Genomic DNA, 26,179 nt, shown 5'->3' with positions numbered 1-26,179 from the left:
ATTAGCTGATTCAGCTATCTTGATTCCTGGTATTTTCGAAAACTACAGAAATTAGTAATCTGTCATAGGGAACACATACAGATAACTTACTATATAGCCATCTCTGCAGTCAATGCAAATTAAAATCATCAGGAAAATCTTTTTGTTTCTATTAATAGGCTCAAGTTATTCTTCTAGTTGTTCTCCTTGTTGCCATTGCAAACTTCTTTATTGGGACAGTCATTCCTACCAACAATGAAAAGAAGGCAAGAGGCTTTTTTAATTACCAAGGCAAGTAACCTTGCTATCTATCATAAAATAATGTTTGCATTCTTTTTGGCTTCATACTGAGTTAAGGATTCCACTGCAAAAGGTCACAAGATCAGGATCTTCTGCCCAAGTTTAGGTAAGCTTGCAAACCAAGCAATTTATTTCATCTTTAATTTTGAGCCTGTCCCTCTGCTGCTGAAGCTGACAGCGCAGTTAGCTGCAGCTTGAGTCATTTATATATCAGCAGAGCACAGACAAACTTTTACACAGAGCTGAGTGCAAGTGCTGTAGTGACACTCCTGTCACTTCAATATGGATCTGTAGCTCTGAGATGCAGACAAGCACATCCCTACTGGGGACCAGACTAAGGAAATCAAATTCACTTTGTTTATCATATGAGACAGATTCAAACCCAGTTGTCCAGATGCAAAAGACTAGCTTATTCACCTCCTTCATTAAGTAACTTTGGAATCAAATCCTGGTGGTATGTTTCATTTTCACCTGTATTTGCAGCATCAATATTTGCAGAAAACTTTGGACCAGATTTCAGAAGTGGAGAAGGATTTTTCTCGGTGTTTGCCATTTTTTTCCCAGCTGCCACTGGCATTCTTGCAGGAGCCAATATCTCAGGAGATCTGAAAGTACGTATTTCATTAACTTCATAATACTAGCTGTACGCTGAAAAAAGAACAGGAAAACAAATTATGAATCAACACTGTATTCAGTTTTAAATCATGTCTTATTTTGGGAAGCAAAACTCTCACTTTTAAGTACCTACTTTATTATTTAAAAACATCAGTTCGCATTTTCTCTCATAATGCATTATGGCTCTTTACACAAATTACTACATTCAGGTTTGGGCTGCTATATCATTTAAAAGCCTGTTTCAATAACCTGTAATAATATATCATTAATGGTCCATTAGCAGCACACAACCTAAGAGAAATTACATGTGTATCTCTTGGCGCTCTTCTTTTGCAAAATATCCTAAAACATCCCAAATCATCCCAAAAAGCATACCTGTAAAGCTCATGTTTGTACTCACAAGAATCAGTGGAGACAAACTTTTCCTATTCAGGGTTATAGCAAGGGCAGAGCAAAGAGAGCATTTAATGAAAGCAAGTATGTCCCAATCCCACGTCACTACTACTCCTCAAAGGAAAAGCTGCAGGTTTGCGGCTGTGACAAAAGAAAGGAGTCTGAAAGGAAAGGGAAAGAAGGTCCAAGGGTGCCCAGTTGTCTTGCTGTGGCCATTCTGTCAGGTCCCCACTCTCCTCTTGCAGTATAGCAGTTGTACGAGATGGTATTTCCAGTATCTAAACATACTGGTAAATTAGAGACAGGAATTTAGTTTTGAGTGCCCTCTAGTTTTCATGACTTTGCACAGTGTATTTAACGCAAAGAGTGTTTAAAGCTAAATGTAAAGATGAAGTAATTCAAAGCTCAACAAAACATTTGGTAAAACATCTCTAGCAAATGTGGAGCAATGCAATACTTCGTAATATTACAGGAAATTCAGAAACGCACCAGGGGTATCCATAACTCAAGTCGCCTTGCAATCTAATACTAAAAAAAACCAAACCAAAACAAAAAAAAAAACCCCAAACCAACCAAACCAAAATAAACCAAAACCCAAACAACAACCACCAAACAAAACCCCAAGAAACCACCCAAAACCCCCCAAAACATAAAAGGAAAAAAAAGTCACCAAAAAGATGTGGCTCATACCTTGATAACACCAGCATGTCAAATGAAGTTATTTGACTTTATCATATAGACCTGTTGTCTTGTATACCTTAAGGATTCAACCAAAGGCCTGTTATTTCTGTATTGGCACAGTAGTCCCAAGTTCACCAGGTCCTACCAGCCCTGACAGCCAGTTCTGTTTCCCTTCCTCACACTGAGCTGCATGCCTCATCTCCTTTGTTTTCAGAGGACTGCTTTTGAAGCCAAGCACAGAGAGAAATCTGTAGAAACTGAGCCACTAACAGTGTCTATGAGATTCCATTTTTAATTAAAAAACCAAAAATCATTGTACTTCTGACCACTGAGACTGAATCAGCCTCGCACAATCTCCATCCTTTCATCAAACAAAAATAATTCTTTTGCCATATATGGTGCTCTCTATACATGGCAAGCTCCCAAAGCGGCAGCACTTCTTTCAAAAGCTATTTGAAAGAGTCTGAGCAGACCAAGGGAAGTGGTTCACCTGTTGGCTCTCTGCAGTTGTTTCAGTCTGGCAATAAGTGGATTTCTATAACCAAGTCCTCCAGGCTGCAGATTCCCCACTGAGCATGTTTAGATGCGTTAGACAGGTCTAATTAAATTAACCAGCCTCTCCAGAAATCTAAAAGACAAGCTAAGAAGTATTTAAAAAGTGTAAAATTGACCAATCAGACTTTCTTTAGAATTTGTTGCAAATGCCTACGTACTTGCTTCTGTAGCCCCTACGCACTCAAGTATTGGCTTAGTCCAAAGCCTACTTAAAGAAACAGCTAGTCTTCCTAGTGACTTCAGTGGGTTTTGGAGTGCGCCCTAAAGTGCTAACATCATATTAAATATGTGTTTAATTATTGATAAAATTAAAAGTTGTAAAGCTGTAATAAGGTTTAATCCTAAGATTTAAGGTTACAGTGTTTAAGATTGCAGCATTAGACTCCACAAAAACAGTGACCTAAGACGTGCACATCAGAACGGTGTAAATTAAAGTTACCGTGATCTGAGGGCAAAAGGTCTTATGCGGCTGAAGTGACTTTGCAATTATTTTTCAGCTCAATAAAACCTTACCTCATTTAAAAATGATATTAATTATTAACAGTTAAGTCATTGATCCGTGTTTCACATGACACTCCAAATTTGTATTTTTTTTCCATGCAATGAGCATAGTTATAAAAGTACAAAAGTCTGTGGCTTAAAATGTATTCCACACATCTTTGACTTAAAAAACCTCACTAAATTAACTTAAGACAGCAATTCACAGAGTGGTTTCTAGCATAAACAAACACACAGTAAATTGTAAGATTAGCTACTATTAAAATCACCTTTAAAATTACAATGTATAATGCAGATCTTTGGACTTCTACTTACAGTTGTATGATTGAAGCCAATATTGTTGTGAGCCAGTCTGTAAGCATTATAACCCAGCCTTATTAAGTTATCCAAATTGAAAGTCAAACAGTGAAAGGAAGTAGCTTGTTGTCATGACACAACTAATAATTAATAGTTGCTAATCACAAAAGTACTGTATTCTGTACAGGGTGACTATTTGCATCTATCTTACCGATTAACGAAAAATGGTCCGGTCTTGTCATCCACAGGAGTGTGATGGTTAGTTCAGTAACTGTTTACCCATTATATCATTAGACATTAAAATAAAGCCCATTGCAATGTAAAGAGAGCTTGGAGCTCCCAGAAATGCAGAGCTTGGGATTCTCCTGCTGCCATAAAGGTGAGCTCTGCTCCTGCAGAACATCCTTCACTGCATCCAGGATAGGAGCACTGCACCACAGGACTGCTTCACTATCTACATGCTGAGACAGGAAATGTAGGTGCAGGTCTATGTGATAAAAATCTCCCCTCTAAAGCTATCTTCATATCACAATGTGGCAGGACTCCCTAGCATGCAAATGCAATCAGAGTGCAGCACAGGAACTCACAGTGGTTTTTTGGTCACTGCTTTGTTTTAAGGATCCACAAAGTGCAATACCCAAAGGAACAATGCTGGCCATTCTGATTACAACAGTTGCTTACCTTGGTGTTGCAATATGTGTAGGTAAGTACAGAGCCTCTGCTTCATGTTTTAATTTACACAAAGTTTGAAAGCCTAGTATGCAAAGGAATTATCAACCTCGCTGCTTTTTCATCCTGCGGATTTGTTATGCTGAGAGATGGTTGTTTTGATTTTATTATATGCAAAAACAGTGGGGGAAAAAAGCAGCAATCAACAGAAACAAAAGTCCCTATTTAGCAGCTGGATTTTTGTATAACTTATATGGTTACTTTTGCATTTGATTCCGTGACAAAGACCACTAGCGTATAGTATCCCTGAGCGTAGTAAAGATTAAAGGAACCTCTGATCAATCTGCTGATCTTTTGTTCCTCATTCACATTGAAATTTCACATGGCTTCTCTTTGCTCTCACTAGTCTTACTGAGCATTCATGAGTAACAGGGTAACACACAGATTTTGTGTGTTATATGTCAAAGACAGAAATCAATTGCCGGTCTTAAAGAAGATGCACTACGTGACTAGGTGCTCTACAATATCAGAACATGAGGTAACAAAACAGACACAAGAGTAAAAAGGAGACCTGTACTGAAGCCATGAACTGTGTTGGAGGAATAGGCAATTAAATTCTCATTACAAGGGTACAACAAATCTCTGTTCAAGAAGAAGATTTTTTTCTATTTTAACAGTACTGTAAGAAAGAGTGTTGTAAATGACGCTCTTCCTTATGAGCAAATACCTCAATATTGCATGAAAGCCCTGCGGGGTACCCCCTTTTCTGAGAGATGTGGTCCTTGTACTTTATGCAAAAGGCAGAATACTCAAGTCAAGCTCCAGCTCAGGTTATTGCATTATTTGGACCTAAATCTCCCCTGCAATTAAAGTTGAAATAGTCATTCTTCACTTTCTTTATAAATCCGTGCTAATGCATTGTTCTGTTCTCACAAGCAATAGCTGTATTTCAACTTCAGAGCTGTCTACTTTTCAGTGCAATACTTTTTTTTTTTTCTGTTTGCATACTGGTTTGCTAAATAGATAATGGTTACTTTGGGACTCTCAAAAACAATGTTTTTGACATATTCGAAGATACCTTATAAACTTACATTTTGGCTGCTAAAGATGTTGAGATCAGCACTCTAAGTTAACTCCATATGTTTCTTCCCATTTCGTATGGCAAACAAAACCAGACTGCATAAATATTAGTAAAACGAAAAGAATATAGGTAATGTCTCGTGTTTAAAGTGTTTCTTACCATATAGGTATCAGTGGGGCTATGACAATTTGAACAGCTGAGGATCTGGCTCTCTAAAGCAATTGTAGGTCCTTGTTAAAGAAACAAACAAAAAAAAAGCGTATGCCTAGACCTAAGACCTCACTGACCTGTTTCCTTTGAATATTGGCACTCGTAAAAGTGGTCACAGGCAGACAATAAATTAACTAACTCAGAAGTATATTGTTGATGTCTGTCTGGTTCTCTACTCTCAGAAATACACTAGACCTCATTAGTCAACTGGCTGATTATTTTAAAAGTAACAGAAGTAAATATTTGTTTACAGACAACATGAAAAACTAAGCCACAATACAGAGAAGTAATCTCTGCCCAACATGAAACGTTGCTCTTTGGGATGAGACTAAGGCAGCAGTTGTGCCAAATGTGTGCAGACTAAGAGTCAAAGGGTGGCAAGAACATTCTTCCAGTGTCACAAAGAAGGAAAATAATAGTACATCGTTGTTTCCACAGCCTCCTGTGTTGTACGAGATGCTACTGGGAACATCAATGATACAGTCGTACCTGGAATGAGCTGCAATGGATCATCTGCCTGCAGCCTAGGCTATGATTTTTCCAGATGTGCAAGTCAGCCATGTGATTACGGACTGATGAATAATTTTCAGGTTTTAATGAAATAATACATATAATCATAAGCAATATATTAATACATAAGTACAAACATGCAAAACCATTATCTGCTGACAATTAACTGCAATAGGACATCCACTTTTATCTAAAAAAGTAAAAAACTATAGGAATAATCAAAGGGAAAAGTCCCCCGCAGTCCACGTCAGGTAATACTGCCCAACACTAACCTTCCCAGCACTCTGGTAAGGTCTTTACCTCCTCTCTCAACAAGTACCATGCAGCAGTATATGCTGCAACATCTTCAAACTCAGAATCCAGACTAACAGAGACCTCAGGAACTCCTGTCAGATGAGCAACTCATCTCACTGCTCTTTACACACAGATACGATTCTACCTCAGGGGTGCTGTGGTCACTGTTAAAGGTTTGTGCCATGGTACAAAAACAGAGTTCTGACTTCTTAAAAAAAAAAAAAAAAGGTAACCAAAAATAGTTGAAAATAATGAAAAATCAAGTGAGAAGTAATGGGATCGTTCTCCTAGGCCAGAGAAAGAGACTGACTGCCATTTTTATTCTTCAAAATAAAGCTTAGGCAAAGCATCAAAGTAAAGCAGCTCGTCTGCAGCCTGACAACCACAGCTCCCAGATGTCTGTTCAGCCCCTGTGCTTCACGGCCCGCGAGGGGAGCTCACCACCCACCTGCACTTGCTTTTTAACTAGCCACTTGTAGCTTTTAAAGTCACTTGCTTTTTTCCCAGCTGGCTCTGCTAAATGACAGGGCTAGGTTACCACCATAAAAGAGATATACTATCCCTGTCACAGACTACTTTTCCTTCCTTTCTTGATCATTTGCCATTCTTACTGCCACCTCAGTTCACCTGCCCAGACCCAGGGCAACCCTTAAAATCAGTGACCTCCCTGCAGACATAAATACAGTTTCACTTCTTGCATTTATCTTTGCCAGACTAAAGTCAGAAAAAAAAAACTTGTCTTCATCTGACATATCTCCAGGATTAACTGGTTTCTTTCCTGGAGTACTTCCTATACACCAAAAAGCATCTGGCAATAACGCCTATCCACTTCATCTTTTAGCTTCCTTGCTTGGTGCTTCTCAACAACCCTTTTGCTCCAGTGGTCACAGAGGCCAGCGCAGCCCCTCTGGGAGGCCTGACGATGACCATCATTACTATTCGCAGCACTGCTATTACGCCAGCACAATCAGGCATCTTCTCTCTTTCTTAGCCATACTAAATAAGAAAAAAAATCCAAACCAAACCAAAGAAAGTGCCTCCAACCACATTTTGCACTTTGGTGCTTTTTCTTGCTGTTTCCATTTTCCCTTCTTGCTACAAGCTGCCTATTTACCCATCAAGTAGAGGCTGTTACTTATAGCAACCAGTTAGTAAAAGAGGTGAGAAGATCTGAGAGAGTACTTGTTTGCCTCAGCAGACAGCTGCATACTTGTATAAAAATTTGGCTATGCCTCCATTGCTTTTTACTAAACCAGGAATAATAGTACTTTCGTACTACACAGTTGGTTTGTAGTATATTGAATTTAGGATTTTGAAAGGCGGAGACACATAGAAACAGAGTACTTAAATGGGTCTGTGATCAAAAAAATATATCCAAATGCAAGCCTGACTATTCTTTTTTTCCCTAAAGGTGATGAGCATGGTGTCTGGCTTTGGTCCTCTCATCACAGCTGGCATCTTTTCTGCTACTCTGTCATCAGCTCTGGCATCTCTTGTCAGCGCACCCAAAGTTTTCCAGGTAAAATTAAACTATCAATTTCCTTACACTCTATTTTACTTCAAAGACATACAATTTAGTTGTATTCTATGTGGCAAATGTGATATATATTTAAACAACACTGACACATGGCAGGAAGAGGCAGGGAAAACAGTATGTAGAATGTTTTTCAGCAGAATAGTCAGGTCTTATCACCCTCATACAGCCCTGAGCATTTAGGATCATAACGTTCCTTTGGTCAGAGCTCAGCTTTGCTGCAGGAGCCGAGGATACATGTGCGCTTGTTATAGACAGCTTCAAGGCTACTTTCAGGACCACTTCTATCTCCTTACAGAAAGCCACCCTGTAAGCACAGGAGTGCCAGAAATAGGCGCAGGAGCCCTCGGGACCATAGGATTCAGGTGCTGGCAGGTGTGCTCAAACAGGCTGTCCAAGCAGCTGTCTAGGCAGCAGCAATATGGACAGAATGGGAACAGAGGGCACGGGACAGAAAGACAACCTGTACAACTTAACACCAAGCCACTGATTTGTGCTTCAGCTTCCTCCAGTTTAGAGTCTACTTAGCTATTTCAGTTAATCTTTTTTTAAAGCACTGAGTAAGCATTAAATGCCCGTGATTCTGTTTTCCCACTATATAATAAGATAGTAGGATACTGGTTTATCACCTTATTTGATTCTTTAAGCACCATAGTAGTAGATGTACTTGAAGTACTAAGATAGATTTAATTTTTGTTTAGCAAAAGCCTAGCAAGCTGTCACTCACAGACAGTGAACTTCTGATGTAAGAAAACACCGCTTAACAGAATTAAGTTCTGATTTGTCTACCAGGCTCTTTGCAAGGACAACATCTACAAAGGGCTTCACTTCTTTGCCAAAGGATATGGAAAAAACAACGAGCCCATCAGAGGATATGTTCTCACTTTCATGATTGCTATGGCATTCATTTTGATTGGTTTGTATATCTTTACACAACTGCTATAATCTCATGCTTTGAAATTATATAAACTGATATTTTAATACAATGATTACCTATGGTTAGAAAAATTTCCGGTCAGGTAAGCTCTGACATAAGCCCAAGCACACTCAAAGCCCTAGTAGCAATTCCACTATTCTTAAAGAAGGCAAAAAGAAACCAACAGGGACTCTAGTAACTCAGGGACTCAGTGCCCCCATAGCCTTGTTTTCAAAGTTGCGGGGTAGGTACAATTCCTGTTGACTCTGCTGGAAGAGGGCAGTGCTTAGAACTATATCAAATAATGCTAAGTCACCAACTTTGAATATGGTTTTCCAGCTTATATTGCACATAGTTCTGAGGTAATGCTGAGATAATTAGGAAGCCTACTCTGCCAAGTCTTCCCCACAGTCAGCTCCAAAACAGATCCCAGTTTGCCAGCATTGGTGGTAGAAAATCCCAGCTACCATATTTAGGGCTGGGGGGATTTTTAGTTTTTCCAGGATTTGAAATTCAAACTGCATGACATGAAGTAAATGGAAAGTTTAGTAGAGAGAATTCAGAGTGCCATTTAAAAAGCAGAACAATAAGTTTTAAGGATAAGTCTTTCGTGAAACACATCTGTCCTCTCAATTATGTATTTAAAATTCTGAAATTTACACCAGATCTACATCATTACGAGCCAGTCTGTAGATTCAGAGTAACCTCACAGAGCACATAATATTATTAAAATCAGCATCAGTAGGCACTACTTAATATGAATGAAGGTATATGAAGTTGGCCTTAAATTAGTACCAGAGGAAAATACCCAAGCTCTCTCTGGATGACAAATTCAGACAGCATCCAGATTTAATGCACCGTCAGGAAAAAGCTACCCAACAATCTCGGAAACTGGTGCCTATGTCATATTTGTGTGTGTGTCTTGCAGCTGAACTGAACACCATTGCTCCCATCATCTCCAATTTCTTCCTGGCTTCATACGCTTTGATTAATTTCTCCTGCTTTCATGCCTCATATGCAAAATCTCCAGGTGAGTCTGCATTTGCCAGTGATTTAAATGTGGGCTTCATAGCCTGACTTCCTCAAGTGTTTGACTGCATGTCAGAGAAAGCTGCAGTACCTATCTAAGCTAAATATCTAAGCTATATGATTTGAGGTTTTACTGCTCTCATTGAATATGACGACATTTTATCTATCTCAGAAAGGTAAAAATAATGGCTCTAGTCTTTACGTTCCCTACAGTTGTACAGGATGGAAAACACTTTGGTGGATCCCACTGGAGCAGAAAAGCTCCTCCTCAGGGTGTTTTTTTCCCCTGACTATCACACAACATGGGTGGATAAAAACCTATGCCAACTCCAGGCACATAAAGTAAGCAAGGTACGGTGGGGAGCCATTACGCCCTTCTCCAAATCTACAGTGAAATTTACGGGAAAGTTCACAAGAACAGTAATTGCACTAGAAGTGATACTGCCTGGAAGAGAACATGTAGAACAAGAACAGGTCCACCAAACGCCATCAGCACAGCTCTGCAGTGGCTGGTAGCAGAACTGTAGGGTGAAGTACAATGAGGTCCTGTTAAAGGGTAACTTGAGAGCCCCTCTACATTTGTGCAGCAAAGGAACAGACTGGCTTTCAGGCTTGTGCATCGCCACAGCAGAATAATTCTCATCATCTTCATGATGAAGGGGTGACACCTTAAGGACTAAAGTCAATCAGCTGAACAACACTGTTTGGCACACAGGAAAGACAATTTCCTGCCACTGTGAATCAATTATTCAATTCAAGGAGCAAGGAATACATTTTTGATTTCCAGTATGAAGAAACTGCAGTAGTGACATAAACGCCTACATCATCCTCCTTCCTATAGATCTGCATGGTGCCATTTGTTCAGAGGGCAGAAAAGATGAGCACTTCTGCTAATTACCTGCACAGCTGAACAAATGCAGATCTGCTCTATGCGGCCTTGGAGCCGAGTAAAAATTACCTCTACAGACTTCATGTGCGCGCATCTGACTCTACTCTGCCACTACTTAACGTTTCAGACAAAACTGCAGCCATTTTTCTTTTCTCATTTCCTCCAGTTAATTTCTGCCAATTCACAGTGATAGACTATAATAATTGCAAGGCTGCAGGACAGCAAATTTCTTCACAGCAGAACCTTCCCATTCCCTCATTACAAAGATGATCCAAGATAGGGTTGTTCAGCCTTTCCTTGTATCTCCCATGTTTTTTCCCCTCTCCAAAGAATCTGCTCTGTATAACACCTGGCAGAGACCTGCAAACCATGGAGGCTCACTGCTTGCCTCATCATTTTAATTGCTAGCAGGGGATGGATTCAGTACTGCAGCTGAAGAGCAGCAGGAATAATATCTTTTTAAAGTCAATTACAAATTATGTTATTTTTCTGCAGTGAGGCCAGGCAATTTCCAGGTTTAAGACAGGTGCATTTACAGTATTGGGACAAACTCTCCTCTCAGCAAGTGTTTAGCTCCCCTTAGTAAGTTCCATGTATATGCATCAAAAGGACACAGTACCCAATTACCTGGAGTTACAGGAAAAAAAAAAAAAACCTATTTTCAGTTCTGAACCAGTAAGCTTTCATTTGGCAAAAAATGCATATAAACAGAATAGCTACTCAAAGCCAGGCTGGACAAAGCAGTAGGAAAGGGTTTGTAGTAAAAGGCTTGTAAGACCCAGTACTCTATATGTATAGAAATCTACATCAGCCAACACCTGAAAGTATCTGTTGATACTCATGATGCCTGAGAATTTGCACATATCACTCCCACCCCTTCTGACAGAGTCTGAAACAAATTGCACATGGGTTTGTATGCACAAAATCAGTGGATCACCATTTGATCAATACCTTTTTGTTCTTCCAATTTCCTCAATTCTTTCTAAACAGGTTGGAGGCCTGCATTCAGATATTATAACATGTGGGTGTCACTTTTTGGAGCCCTGTTGTGCTGTGGTGTCATGTTTGTCATCAACTGGTGGGCAGCTCTCATCACTTATGCCATTGAATTCTTTCTATATATTTATGTAACATATAAGAAACCAGGTAAGGCCACGAAACACTTATTTTGTGTCTAAGTTACGCAGCTAGACTGGATTTTACAGGAATTAATTCTGCTTACAGAATTAGACATTACTTTTTCTCCGATACCTTTCTTTAGAGGGAAGTCTGGAGCATCCCAGTAAATCCCACTTTATATAATATAGATTAAGATGATAGTCTGGTGAATTTTTGGCCATTTAACAAGCACTTCAAGTATGGCTCAGGGCTTTGTGTAAACATTCCAGCACACCAGTTTATTCCCACTATGTCTTTACTACATTTGGGCTTTTACTTGAGTATCACTCATAATTTTTTTCCATCCACACACAAAACCTTACCCGAGTTCCGCTGTGCTCTTAGCTGACTCATCTGGGGTCCTCACTCAAAATGGAAACCTGCTGCCCATTATAGAACAAAAATGCAAGCTGGATTACTCATGAATTGATCATCCTCCAGCACCTCCCTGCAATTCCTCAGTAAATCAAGAAAGATGGGCACACTTTACTGCCGGAAAAAACTGCTTAGTAGCTCAGCAAATCACAGGAGCTGTCGTCAGAAATCTGTGCGCTAATACAATAATACAGCACCAGTATGAGACTACACAGTCTGGTTATTCATATCCAGGACAAAACTAACCTAGGTCCAGATCTCATTGCTAACCATCTGAATTACTTCTGCAGTAGAAAAATATAATACAAATCAAAGAGGCAGGTTTCCAGCAGAAGATATGTTTTCATTGCAGCTAGCTTGGGATAGCAACACCTGGTCTGAGCCTGCATTATTCTTTTCTCTGTATATTGCCGCACTGTTGTGTGTCCTCCCTATCTGAGCTCTCACACCCACTGGGATGGTCTGTGGTTTTCTTCCTGTAAAGATCATCAGCTCAAAGAGAACGCAACTGTCACAAGACAGTTGTCAAAAGCATTTGAGGATTTCTACCCTTTCCTAGTATATTGCCAGTGTTCTTGCTGCAAAGTAGCAGCTTAAAGGTTGGTTAAATTCACTGAAGACACTGTACAAAAGCTATCTATCTCCTGCTCTCTAAGAGAGTGACTTTTGTTCAGCACTTATTTACCAGCAACTGAAGGATTCAGAAGAGACTAATATTCCTTAGAAAAGACGACCTCTACACAAATCTCCACTTAGCTGCACTAAACATTAGCTTTGTATCTTGGTATAATGGGACTTGATCTGCATTCGCATAGATCTCCAAGTGTGGAAAGCTGTTTCTTTTCTGTCTCCACCACCAAACAGTGGCACAATAACGAGAAAATATATATATGCCAAAATTGGGTTTGGATAACAATTTTTGACCTATATAGTAGAACAGAGCTAATTGGAGCTAGCAATGTTCCTGCCTAATGATTTAATTTGAACTTCCTGAAATTCCACACCAAACACATGACTCCAGGCTGTCCTGGAGAAGGACACAAAGTTAATGGAACAGAGAAGAAAACAGTTTTTAAGCAGAGGAAGAACATTCCCTACAATTTTATATAAAGAATGAGATAATTTATTTGCATGTTTGTTTTTGCATCACAAGCAAAACCTATTCTATTACGAAGCACAAAGAATGATAGCTCTGTATCTATGAAGCATGAGAAAATATACCCTGCTTTGCCTTGCAGAGAACATGATTGCTAACCTTTGCAGTAGAACACAGGGGAAAACCCACGGTTTAATATGCATTATTTATCTTTATTATATGCAGAAGTAAATTGGGGCTCTTCTACACAGGCTCTTTACTACATTAATGCCTTAGACAGTGCTCTGGCATTAACTACAGTGGAAGACCATGTGAAAAACTTCAGGTAAGATTTCCAGTGAACAGTAGAATGGCTTATTCTGAATCAGTACATCACCCAATTAAATACAACCTCTTTTTTCCTCCTAACAGACCCCAGTGCATAGCATTAACAGGAGCTCCTATGATCAGGCCTGCTCTGCTAGACATCACACATACTTTCACAAAGAACAACGGATTGTGCATCTGTTGTGAAGTGTACACGGTAAGGTCAACTCATATAAATCTGAAAATTCAGCACCAGTGGGTGCTGCAGATCTCCATTACACGTTCCACTCTCATTTGGCACACAATGTTCCCATTGGTGCTAATGGGCGTCTGTGCAGACCATGAAAGACATTCACACTGAGAATTAATTTTGTCATAAGTCTTGACAAGAAAGCTATTGGCTGATACAGAGCCTGCTGGTAAATGCCTCATTGACATGCATTTCAGAGTTCATAGTAGACAGACCAAAAAATGGTTTGACAAAATAAAGTATTACAAGGAAAAATTTTTTTTTTTTAAACAGACACAGCAAGGCTAAAAAAAAACAAACCAAACCAAACCAAAAACCAAACCCCACACACAAACTTGAAAGATTATACTGCAAGAGTTAAATTACCTAGGCTCTATTTTTAGCTTTGTCACTGATTTGCAGTGTTGGGATTTGGCAAGTTATTCAGCTCTCTCTGCAGTGGTTTCTCCAAAACTGTAACAATGCTGTATTTTGAGGATAAACATGCTCTTCTGAGATCTGAAGAGAGGAGCAAAGTATATTTCTAGTTATAAATACACAGGAAATTATGTATCTTAAAGGATGAAGATCTAGTCTCTCATTAGGACAGAACAAAAATTGATGGGTTTGTAATGTAGAGGAGAAAATGTTTTTAAATATTACAACAACCTTTTAATTTTGAGAGGGGAAAAAAAAAACCCAAAACAGCTCATGGCACCAAATGGGGCTGCAGAACCTAACTAATAGAGTCAGTCCAGGCAAGATAATGTATTCCTCTACAGGAGTGTAGGAATAATTCATTTGATGCTGCCACATTGCAGAAAGAGAATACAGAAGCTCTCGTGTGATTCTTCCCAAATTGAATGAATCTATAAAGAGTGAATGGTCCTAATTCTTCTCTACTGTAATTATTGTTAGCTTTTCCACTGCACTCAGTACGCATAGAATCAATCCCAACAAGATCCTGAGACTATGCAGCTTCCTAAAGTTGAGTTCCAACAAGTTTTCTGAATTCTTAGGCATGTTTCTCTAATAGTAGTACTTTCTATGGAGAACTGAGATTTCCTTCCTGTCTATACAAAAAACTAAGTCTATTTTGCTGATATAAGCATTTTCATTGTTTTTTTAAAATTATTATTTTTTCAGTAACTTAAGCTAAATTTAATTTGATTGGTGATAAAAGTGTGACACAATGAACCTTTTGATTTGCAAAAATGTGGTAAAAAGTGGATGATAAAATTCCTAGGGACCATGTTGAAAAGCAGCCTACAATACATTTCATAACAAATGCAGCAAGACTATTTAGCCATAAATGTAACACCCAGCATATTTTGCCTCAAAAGCTGACATGCTGCTAGCTATGCATAATGTTTTGAGACACCATGCCAGACAGAACACCTTCCATTCCTTTTTCCCAAAGGGCAGCAAGTAACTTTTCAGGAACATGGCAATAGATGGTTCAGAGATAGGTAAAATAAATACGGCAACTGAACATAAAGATAATTTAAAAGTTATTTGTCTCTAAGGTTGTGGCTGCATGTTGGTTTGAACAGTCTTGAGTTTCTAGTAAAAAGGGCTATTCTGCTTTTACTCCCTGCCTTAACCTAAAATATTTTTGCAAGGTTAGTCTTCATTCAGTCTTCAAATTCACTGGACTCCTTGTACAATTGCACAAACATTAACACTGATACAAAGGAGGAGTAGGGACAGACATAGATAGGCTGTCATCTGATAGAAGGGTGGGACTGTCTCCTTGGCCAGCAGAAACATATTGTGCAAGCCAGTTGTGAAATTATCCTCAGGTACTCTCTTTACAGAAACTGGGAAGAAGAGTAAGACTTTTTTTCTCCTCTCCTTACCCACAAGGGTACTTCAGCCTTATTGTTCAACTCAGTATTCCCAGCTCTTCACATTACTCTTCCAACAGCCAGGATCAAGCTTTTCTTAAGTTACACCTATTAAATCCAAACAAACTCCAGTATATTGACTATCACCAAAGAATGTGGCATGATCTCATTAAAGGAAGATTGCATGGACTCTCCCATCCTTTCCCTTGTACTTCCCAAATAGCTATAAGGAGTTCAGAAACATCCATTAGGGACAACACATGAACAAAGTGTCAACCCAGTCTGCTTTTGATCAGGTCAAAACTCACTCTTTGTATACATATATAATGCTAATGAAAAAGGCACAGATAAAAACATGACATATGAAATCTGCCAGGTCATTTCATAGTTTCTTTCTCAATGCTATTTTCTGGCTTTTAGATGCAACTAGCTGGAAATTTTATCTTGAAGGCCTTGCCTCCTTTTCTAGCAGCCAATGCCAATTCACTGAAAGTAAATATACTGCAGTTATTTCTATGTCTATATAAATGTATAGTACATCCCATTTTCTTCCAGGAAGGCAAAAAAAAAAGTTTCGGAAAGGCTGAAAAGTTTTGAAAGAAGGATACTTTGGGCTTACATTCAAAATCACCTTTTAGAAATTGATTTTGAATTAAGTGATCCTTCCCATACATCTCATTTTGGAGAGAATTTCTTTCAGTTGGGTTTTACATTATTCTTGAATGGGAAATAAATTTTGAGCTTATGGTATTTGCTATGGACAAAAAAAAAAAAATCTAAATCTCCCTCAGCTCTATTTTAACTAGTTTCCTAGCTTAGCAGAAGCAGCTACCATATACTAACTTTAAAAACAAAAGATTTAAATATGAATTTTGAAATACAATCTCCTGAGCATGAGTTTACCAAGCCTTCTTAGTTTTATATTATAGGAAACTTCTACCAATTTCTCTAGTTATCTGTTCCATTGGAACCAAAATTGCAACTTGCTAGCATCCTCAAAAACATTAGAAAGTTTAAAAAGTGCAAAGGAATGAGTTCTGCACAAAGTGAAACTCTGCAGCAAACTGAAGTTCAAAACTATCTGTTTATAACAAACCAAACTGGTACTGCTTCCCGAGTTAGACACACAGAAATACTCACTGGATTCCAAGTGCTTCCAAGCCAGTTCCATCCTTCTGGCACATCTAATTACTGCTTCTGTCTCTGATGTTGCTGGACACACTCCCACAGTTTACAATTCTGCTCTTCTATTCTGCCTTGGAAAGCGAAGACTACCTGTCCAGCCTGATAACACTGAAATCAGCATCTGAGACTCTTGAGTGTCCCTCTCAGAGTTCCATATTCACTGCAGAAGATCTGGACTACTGATTCAGCTTCCTAAAGACAACATGAAAGGGAATAAACAAAGCTTACCAAACCTTGAACTCAAACTTAAGAGCACTGATTTTTTAAAATCAATTAAATCCCAGATACATGCTTCCCAAACTTATCTCAATCTTTCTAAAGGCCATGCTTGCAGACTTGATGTCTTCCCTGGGCTCAATCTTTTGGGGACCTACTGCAGCCCATTCGCTGCTGCCACGTCAGCGTATCATGCCTTGTGACTTGGATATGCACGTGGATTTTTGTCTCATTAAATTACCAGATGACCACTGGAAGAACCTAGTAACAAAGACATTTGCATCTTTAATTGTATGGCAACAACCCTTTTCTCTTGCTATTAGTAGACAGGAGCTTAACCATGTATATTTAGATCCGCAGAGACTTGTTTACGTAGTCAAGTCAGGGACGGACTTTATTCAGTCTGAGACGCTTCATCATACCTTAGATATGGTTCTAAGATGTTACAATCCATAGTAGTCCTTCTTTCTGTCAAAATCACTATATTTAAGTAGCATTAACAGCCTCAGCCCTCTCGAACAGAATGTGAATTATGTTAGCAGCACAGTTCTTTTCAAAGGGCTGAATCTCTGTGGACCCTTTTTGGAAATGTATTTTTCTGACTCTCTCCATTTGCTCCCACAGCAGACTAGGTAACTCCTTCAAAATCACCCTGTGATGTATAATACAAAGCCTTCTTGATAATATTTTATTGTATCATGCAGGGACCACGCAAGCTGTGTGTTAAGGAGATGAACAGTGGCATGGCAAAAAAGCAGGACTGGCTCACAAAGAACAAAAGAAAAGCCTTTTATGCAGCAGTGGCAGCTGAAAGCTTCAGAGATGGAGTCAAAAGTCTACTTCAAGTAAGCTTTTTGTTTACAGAACACATAGAAGAGTGTTACATCAAAGCATCCCTTTATGTAAAGCATTACTGTTTACTTGTTAAGAAGCTCTATGTATATATGGATAATGTTATAAACAGAAAGGGCATTCTGGGGGTACACGTATTTATATTACAGGTTATTTCATAAAGAGATCTAGTTCTGGGCTATGGAATTATGAGACAAGGCAGACTGATTCTCTCATAAATGAACAAGACACTGTTATAAAAAAAGAGAGGCATCTACAGGGCAACATATGAATGTCTACGCAGCCAACACTTGATACACTTCAATTCTATTGTTTGGTATTACGCAGCATATTAAATATCTGAGAATATTGTCACATTCATTGAAAACTGAAAACGTGTAAAATACATTTTCTGCAAACAGCGAGAAGGCCATCTAAATAAAGAGTCTGCAGTATTTTTCTATTACTCTAAGAATACAGCAGATCATTTCTAACAGTCCATTTAAAATGGCCTTAATGAAGGCACAGAGGCACTGTTTTCATATTTCTCATCTCCCTCCCTCTCTCACACATATGAATATTTAAACATACAGGTACTGAGGCAAAATGTAGAGAAAACTCCCATCCTTCATACAAAATACACTGCTGAAAAGACATCAGTGCAAACTGAGACAGTAAGGAATTGACTAAAATACTCTGGGTAACAGTCACCCACTGGTAGCCTACCACTGCTCTTTGTACACTTGCTGAATGGACAGTACAATTAAGCAAGATGAAATATTATTTATAAAGATCCCTTTGTTCTACCAAAGCCTCACAAGGACACTTCATCTTGGGTTTATACATTGTCTCAGCAGGAGATCCTTTTGATGTTTTTGAGAACTGTTACAGTCTGATGATCTCTTCCTTTCCATTACTACTTAAACACTATTGCCAAAGTCAACTACTGAACCACAAATAATTCCTTTCCAGCAAACAGAAGGATAACCATAGCATCATTATTGTAACCTAAGGACATCTGCATTGCTTTGCCAACCAATTATTCATTTCAAAGTAAATAGTGCAGATGTATCAGTGCTAATCAAAAAAACCCCACCAAGGTTCCAACAGTTTTTATCTATTTTCTTTTTGCTAGTAGTAAAAATTGGCAAGTGTAACAGCTTGACAAGCTGGCGTGTTTGTGGGTCTCCTCATGAAGGTTCCCAAGACACTGGGCATTTAGAATTCTATAAAAATAAGGTTTGCTGATTCCAGATCTGACAACCCTTACTTGTTCAGGTTTTAGCATCCAGGCTCAGTTTTGCAGGCAATCTAATATCCTGACAAACCATTTGTTCTTCCTGTTTATAAACTGTAATTTTAGCTGAGCATGCTTTATAGATAATTTTGGATAATCTTTTGGAAAGAATACAACAAACAGAACAGCAACAGTTTCTAAGTTCACGGAAAAAAAAATTATTCTTAAGAGGATATGCCTTCTCTGCATATCTGAGGTGTTTTAAGAGACTTCAGACCCAGTTAATCTATTGAGTATTCCAAATCTGATAAAAGCTTTATGCTATTATGTTAGAATGAGCATACAAGCAGTGCTTGAACTCTCTCTTGATTCCAAGTTATTGAACCATTTTAATGAGAGCATGTCAGAAGAAATGCAAATGAATGCTAATTTAGCAAAACTACATTTCTGTCATCTAAAATCATTTATAGTTGGAATGATTTAGAGCTAATCTTTCTGCTTTCTGCATGGGTATGAGCATGAAGGACATTCATGAAATGCAATCTAGTTGTAAGTGTCTCCAGAACATTACTTCAGTTATCTTTTGCCATTACTTTTCATTTACAGTAAAAGCATGTGTGTGTACCTTCTCAAGCAGTGTTTTAATATTGTTAGGCCTCAGGCTTGGGTAGAATGAAACCAAATACCTTGGTGATTGGATTTAAGAAGGACTGGAGAAATGCCACTGCCACGCAAGTTGAAAACTATGTAGGCGTTATACAGTAAGTCACAGTTCAGCATCTCCTTTTTTTACTCCTCTTGGACTAGATTAATACAGCATTTCCATACAGAATTTGACGTGTAGAAACAATGTAAGAAAACACCAGCAAATCTGGGTTCACACATGCTAGCTCTGTAACAGCCATTAAAAAAGGCTCCTTGGCTTCACACACCTAGCAAGATCCGCTTAGCAAACATCTGGCACTGTCAGAGCTGATGTGGCTTGACATTAAGGAAGCTGCGCTGCTGTCAGCAGTGCTTTTGCAGAACTGTGTTTTCCCATTTTTAGTGGGCAGGAGCTCAGAGAAAAACAATCCTAATGTACATACTTAGGGAATAAGAGAACATCATGGAATTCTTCTTTTAAGCCTAGGAGACAGAGGAAGAGCCTTGCTTCAAATCTCATGTGTGCCTAAGGCTCAGCAGCTCTGTGGGTTGGGATTTAGCCAAGAAACAGTCATTTAGAAATAGGCTTCTTGGATTCTTGCTCAAAATTCACTTGTAAAGCTGAAGCGAGTTAAAAAACAACAAAACCCATCCCAGCTTTGTTATTTCCTCAGAGAAGGGAGGAAAAAATTACCCAATGGCAACCTAGACCCTAAAAGTGTTGTCAGAAAGACCCATTTCAGGAACAGCCTATCTGTTCCCATGCCCAATGAAACCCTTTTTTTAAATGAGGGAAGAAATTTGATAGTACTTTACTTAATCTTGGGCAATTCCTTCTGCAATTTTACCTAGAGCAGCCTACTACATGGCAGTAACACCTCCCTGTGAGCACTAACACTTTTACCGATCTGCTCAAAGTAGGCTTTTCTCATCGACATACATGATGTGAAAAGACATTTATTCTTCTTTTTCTTTCTTTTCAGTGATGCCTTTGATTTTGAGCTCGGTATGATTATCGTCAGAATTAGCCAAGGATTTGATATATCTCAGGTCCTCCAGGTTCAAGGTACGTGGTGACTCAATAGCTGAGTATCTATGCTGGTTACACGCAAGGCACAAGAAGGAATCTGACTGATACTCTGGGAGTCACTGGTTTCTAGAATAGTTCCTACACCCATAAATTCTACAGTTCCTCCTTGCTTCTGCAGTTTCAGTCCTGCCCGAAATCCTTGCTGAAGCACTGGCAGTGACAGAAGGAGGCCAAGCCTCACACGCTAAGGGGCTCTGCACACCAGAGAACCGAATTCCCAAAGCACTTCCAGCACAGGCACAGACTAAAGCAGTAAAATCATGCTGTACCACAGCAACCAGTCACTCTGCAGCATGCTTCCTTCCTGCTTTTGGCACATCTTCCTCCCTCTGCCTACCCGAGATCTCTGGGACTGGCAGGAATCAGGAAGGTGGACTTTCGGTACCACCTCTGTGGAAGACTGGGGCCCAGAAAGTTCCCACCCATGCAAAAATCTGTAACCCACAGGAAACATCAGTTCTCTTTTTCACCTTTTTGTTCATTCTTCCTTAGGTTAGTGGTGTATATCTCTGGGGGAAAGGGAAAATCTTCTGCCATACCACAACTGTTCAGGGAGACATGTCATCTGGGTGGAAAAGGTAGAGGGAGACAGAGCGTGCAGGCAACTGCACCTAAACGAAGGGCTTCCAAGAGCCACATACAATGCTGGCCTTCATTTTTCCTTTCCATCGTTAGGACACAGGGGTCTTACTGGTTCTTCAGGTACCCCCGGGGGAGAACAACTCCATATAAAACTCCCATCAGAACAATTCTCTATGTTTTCAGTGGGATAATTTTCCACTTCTCGAAAGTTTGTCCACTTGAGCAGACAGATGCAGTTGAAACTTCAACATTACTCCTAGCGTCCCTTGTCTTCCCCACCGGAGAAATCTTTTGTGTTATAAATGAATTAGATAAAATCTATAGACAAGGAGCACAGGCAGGCATAAGAAGAATGGCGACTCTTTGCTGCCGCCTGCTGTAAATCTGCCTCCAGCTTCTCCCCAGTTTCCCAGAGAGACACAGACCGTGCTCAGGACTGCTAAGGAGAACACCCAGAAAGGACATAAGTACCTTAGCTAATTAAAACCAAAATTAACTCCCCATTACAGAGTATGGATTCTAGGATGAGGCAACCCCCAAAAGCAAATCACCTCTCAGAATTAAAAGGCGCCAGAGACTCCTTTAAGAAACAAGGGTATATGAATATTCACCCAGCAGACTCTGGCAGCTTGATGTGCATGGAGAGCTACAGGGCAAAACTACAGGGACTTAAGAAAAAATTCCAAACTAGCATGCTTTTTTTCTCCCCCTTGTTGATACCTCAAAGAGATCTGCCTGTCCCTTTGCTTGCTGTAAGTTAGAAACTGACTGCTCAGAGGATATAGTCATTAGAACACAATTGAAATTACAGCAAATACCAACTTTGCATTCTTACAAACTAGCAAATTCTCTCCAATTGTTAAGATACAAGGAATCAGAAAGAATTAGAAACATGGGGGGGGGGTGGGGAGGAGGAGGGAAAGGAAAACCCTCAAATATGCAGAAATGTTTTGAAGCAGATACAAAGTCTCTGCAGTGAAAAAAAAAAAAAGATCATTGTATTCTATTATACTTGCTACAGCATTCCGTTTAATAGAGAAACTGAAATTTCAGGTTTGAGTAACCATTAATTAGTGACTATCATCGTGTCTAATAATCAGAAGTACATGGCTGTCATTGATTCTAAAGTAAAAGAAATTATATTCTTTTCTGTTGGCAATTGAGAGTGCCAACAGAGCTAATAATGTCTCGCTAGTGAGGGTTTGGTTGGTTTGTTTCGGTTTGTTTTTTGGGTTTTGTTTTGGGTTGGTTTTTTTCTTTAAACCACAATGTCTTAAATGAATTTACCTCACTTTTAGTCCATGTATTACTCAAACAGAAGTTTTCCTTATGAAAAAAGCTTTCTACAGGCAAGTGTCTGTATCATATTAATTAATGCCTCACCATAATATATTCCACAACAACACGTGGCACCTTTTTCTCAGCAGAAGTCTAATATTGCTAAGATTAAATTGTTCTTTTATATTACTGAATTCACAGAACTGGTTAGCTAAATCTTAAATCTTTGCAGCAAATGCTGAAAAAATTAGAAAATTTAAAAATATTTCAGCATAGACACTGATCACATATTCAGGATCTTTACATATTTTGAGAATCTCAAAGTCCAAAGCCATGTGACCTTGTTCTTAGCATAGGGACCCAAGGGCTAGAACTCAGTATGTCAGCTTTCTCACTTTAAGAAAACAGCTTTCGTAATGCGTTTTCAAATTCTTGGGGAAAGAAACCAACCAAACAAATCCACCAACATAACTCAATAAATAGTATCTCATGTAACTATAAAATACAGTAATACTAATTTGATCTGAAAGAGGAAATCTGATAGCAGCTGAGTAGCACTTCAGTACACACCACTGCTGCAGGCGTGGGCACCCTAAGTTAAGGCTTCCAGAGATTAATTCAGCTTCCTCCTCCCTATTGATTTGCAAGGAAAAAGCATTTTAAAATGAGTTTTTCCTCCCAGAAGCTTTACATTGTGTATAAAGTACCACAACGGCAATTACATCACCACCATTATTTATTTTAGTAAGTAATTTAATTTAAAATAGAAAGTGATGTGTTACCAGTTCCCTTACTTTTCCCAATATACAGAAGAATTGGAGAAGCTGGAACAGGAGAGATTGGTACTGGAAGCTACCATTAAAGAAAACGATTTTGAAGAAGGAAAAAGTGGCATCTGTGGATTCTTCAGAAAAGCCAGCATGCTCAATATCTCAAAACATGAAACAAAAAAGGGTAAGTTCCAAAATGACAACTTCTCCCTGACCCTTCGACGCATCACATTTTCACCAATATGCAAACTGGACTTTGACTCCAACACCAAAACTCCTGAGCCACGCAGAAGCCCCTGGAACAGGACCTACCCTGTGCAAACCGGCCTTGGTGGCCACAGCCTTGTAATGCAGAACAGGGTGAGCGTCCTCTGTTGGTAGGACGCCCTACCTCGTACAAGAGAACTATTTTTTCCCCCCTCATTTGCTAGATGAGCTTCTCAGCTCAGCTGATGTTGAATTCTATTTATCAAAAATAGCACACGGTTATTAAAGTTTGAGGAATACAGAACAAGTTGTTTTTTGTTTTGTCCAGTTTTTTATTAGGGTGTTTTCAGTTTTTAAACAGAGGCCTTTTCTTCTCTTTAAAGAAAACAGGAACATATGCACAACATTCAGGGAACAAGCAATCTCACTTTACTCAACATACACACACAAACCAACCCAGTACGCAGCTGAAAAACAGGTCAAAATAGCACTACTGCTGTATACTCTAAGCGTAATTTCATAAAAATGCACAAAGGAAGGTGGTAAAAGTACTGAAAGTACATATACAGCATGCTGTCAAATAACTAATTATAATACAATAAATAACTTAAATGTGTGGGTGATGAAATCAAAATTACATTTCAGATATAGTAAAATGATACAGAAATACAGACAGAATTAAAGGTCTCATTTCACAATTGCTAGGCTGTAATGATAATGACCCACCTGAAGCCATGCTTGTACACAGACAGGTATTTTCAGAATTTTCACCTGCAGAGACTATTACGTCTGGCTGTGCATGCAACTCCCACAGGTATCAAGAAGATCTACAGACTGAAAACATAAAATGTCATTACTCTTTACTTGGCAGACTTCAGTTCATTTTGCAGGCTTCAGTAGAATATATTTTTATAACAAGTACCACAAGAATGTGCACTCCTGTTTCAACTACCCTTTTCGATTTAGTTCAGAAAGGCATAAAGGAAATACATATTACACACTTTGGCTCTATATATGAGATAGATGATGTTAATAAATATCCCTGCCTCTCTGTTTTGCTTACATTCATCCTCCCCAGAGCTGTTGCATCTTGCACAGATGCTAGAACTGTAGGGGAAAGCCAGTAACTGCTTTAGAACTATCCTGTCCACACTCTAGAAATACAGGAAAACCAAACAAAGCATTTTCAGAACCTAGCAGATCAGAGTAAAACATCTAAAGAAGACTGTCTGCTCCATTTAAAATACTGCTCTGACACAGTCTCTTTGAAATCATTGATAGAGAAGCTGTAATAAAGCCACAGGCTTCAAAAGATGGAATGGGGGAAGGTATTGTTAGTACCTAGGCCAGACTGTACCTTTTAAAGCCAGCCAAGCAAACAGCAAGAATCAAAGCTTATTTTCAACTAACAACGACCCACTCAAGCATAGGGAAGTTACCATATATGCTTATGTTTTTGCCTTCCAGTCTTAGCTTCACCTGTGCTCTCGCTGTACTCTGTTAGCTCTCTTTGTCCACCATTACTGTGCATTTCAGGGAGCTCTCTATTTTACAACAGACAACTGAGCTTGTAAATGATCCAAAATGATGCCATTTGCTTCTAAAAATCTGTCAGATACCTCCTAATTGTTTTTTAAGGCCTCAATGAATTTTAGGTTAACTAAAAAGACCCAGAGAACAAATGAGCAGATAACCCTTTTCAAGATGTTATAATCTAGTCACAAAGTATTACACAAGCTTTGATTCCTGCGCATATTGGTATATTTAAAGTCCATAGCATCTCCACTGTAACTTTTTTCAGATTTAAACTATAGAAATTCTATCAGAAACTGTTCATTTTCCTGAAGCTTTCTCTCCATGTGGCTTCCTAAAGCTACTTGTTGCCTTGCTTGTCAGAAATCCTTCCACATTTTTTCCTTCTCATTACAGAGAGCACCATTAACACAATACAGTCAATGCATGTGGGAGAATTCAATCAGAAGCTGCTAGAAGCCAGCACTCAATTTAAAAAGAAGCAAGGAAAAGGTACAATTGACATTTGGTGGCTGTTCGATGATGGAGGTAAGGAATTCAAGTAAGAACTGCAGGGAGAGAGATTTGTGTCTTACCAAATATAAAAACAGACTCGGGAACTTGCACAAAACTGTTTTCTTTTAAGATTACATAGTCAATTTTCTGTCTGGCTTAATGTTTTAAGATTAACTTACATCCAACACTGCCAAAGTGAAGGATGGAATTTTTACCACACAATGTACTAATTCGATCTTCCTGCAATTTTGTATGTTCTTCCAGGTCTTACAATCCTAATTCCTTACATTCTAACTATCAGGAAGAAGTGGAAGAACTGTAAATTAAGGATCTTCACTGGAGGAAAAGTCAATAGGATTGAAGAAGAAAAACTAGTGTAAATATATTTGTCTCACTGTTTAAATATACTTTGAACTGATGCTGAATACAATGCATATAGAGCAGGAAGCTGGGAATTTCTCAGCATAACTTTTTTTTTTTTTTTTTTTTTTTTTACTGTGGGCAGCATGAAAAAAAAGGATGTATTTGATAGAAAGGTGTTGAGCTTATGGCATAGCCCTCAAGGCTCAGTGTAAATCGTGATTACCAAAGGAAAATCACATCCAGCAATTTTTCCCATTAATAGCTCATATTCCCTTCTCTAAGAGAG

The 26,179-nt window shown here is 38.9% G+C and overlaps 1 protein-coding gene across 2 annotated transcripts in view; it reads left to right on the top strand.

Annotated features, from left to right (window-relative positions):
• Positions 1-26,179, top strand: part of SLC12A1 (solute carrier family 12 member 1) — a 48,104-nt gene that overhangs the window by 13,825 nt on the left and 8,100 nt on the right. For both annotated transcript variants that reach the window (XM_009484984.2, XM_075714693.1), the window contains exons 7-22: positions 159-270; positions 763-890; positions 3,937-4,021; positions 5,717-5,868; positions 7,494-7,601; positions 8,409-8,532; positions 9,461-9,562; positions 11,441-11,596; positions 13,305-13,404; positions 13,491-13,602; positions 17,567-17,707; positions 19,585-19,691; positions 20,559-20,641; positions 23,336-23,479; positions 25,432-25,563; positions 25,795-25,906. In XM_009484984.2, coding sequence (XP_009483259.1) covers positions 159-270; positions 763-890; positions 3,937-4,021; positions 5,717-5,868; positions 7,494-7,601; positions 8,409-8,532; positions 9,461-9,562; positions 11,441-11,596; positions 13,305-13,404; positions 13,491-13,602; positions 17,567-17,707; positions 19,585-19,691; positions 20,559-20,641; positions 23,336-23,479; positions 25,432-25,563; positions 25,795-25,906 — 1,898 coding nt within the window. The remainder of the gene's footprint in view (positions 1-158; positions 271-762; positions 891-3,936; positions 4,022-5,716; positions 5,869-7,493; positions 7,602-8,408; positions 8,533-9,460; positions 9,563-11,440; positions 11,597-13,304; positions 13,405-13,490; positions 13,603-17,566; positions 17,708-19,584; positions 19,692-20,558; positions 20,642-23,335; positions 23,480-25,431; positions 25,564-25,794; positions 25,907-26,179) is intronic.

Source organism: Pelecanus crispus, chromosome 7 (genome assembly GCF_030463565.1).
Source record: "Pelecanus crispus isolate bPelCri1 chromosome 7, bPelCri1.pri, whole genome shotgun sequence".
NCBI classification, from domain to species: domain Eukaryota; kingdom Metazoa; phylum Chordata; class Aves; order Pelecaniformes; family Pelecanidae; genus Pelecanus; species Pelecanus crispus.
The sequence above is the reverse complement of the archived record's forward strand: the minus strand, read 5'-3'. Positions and strand labels throughout refer to the sequence as shown.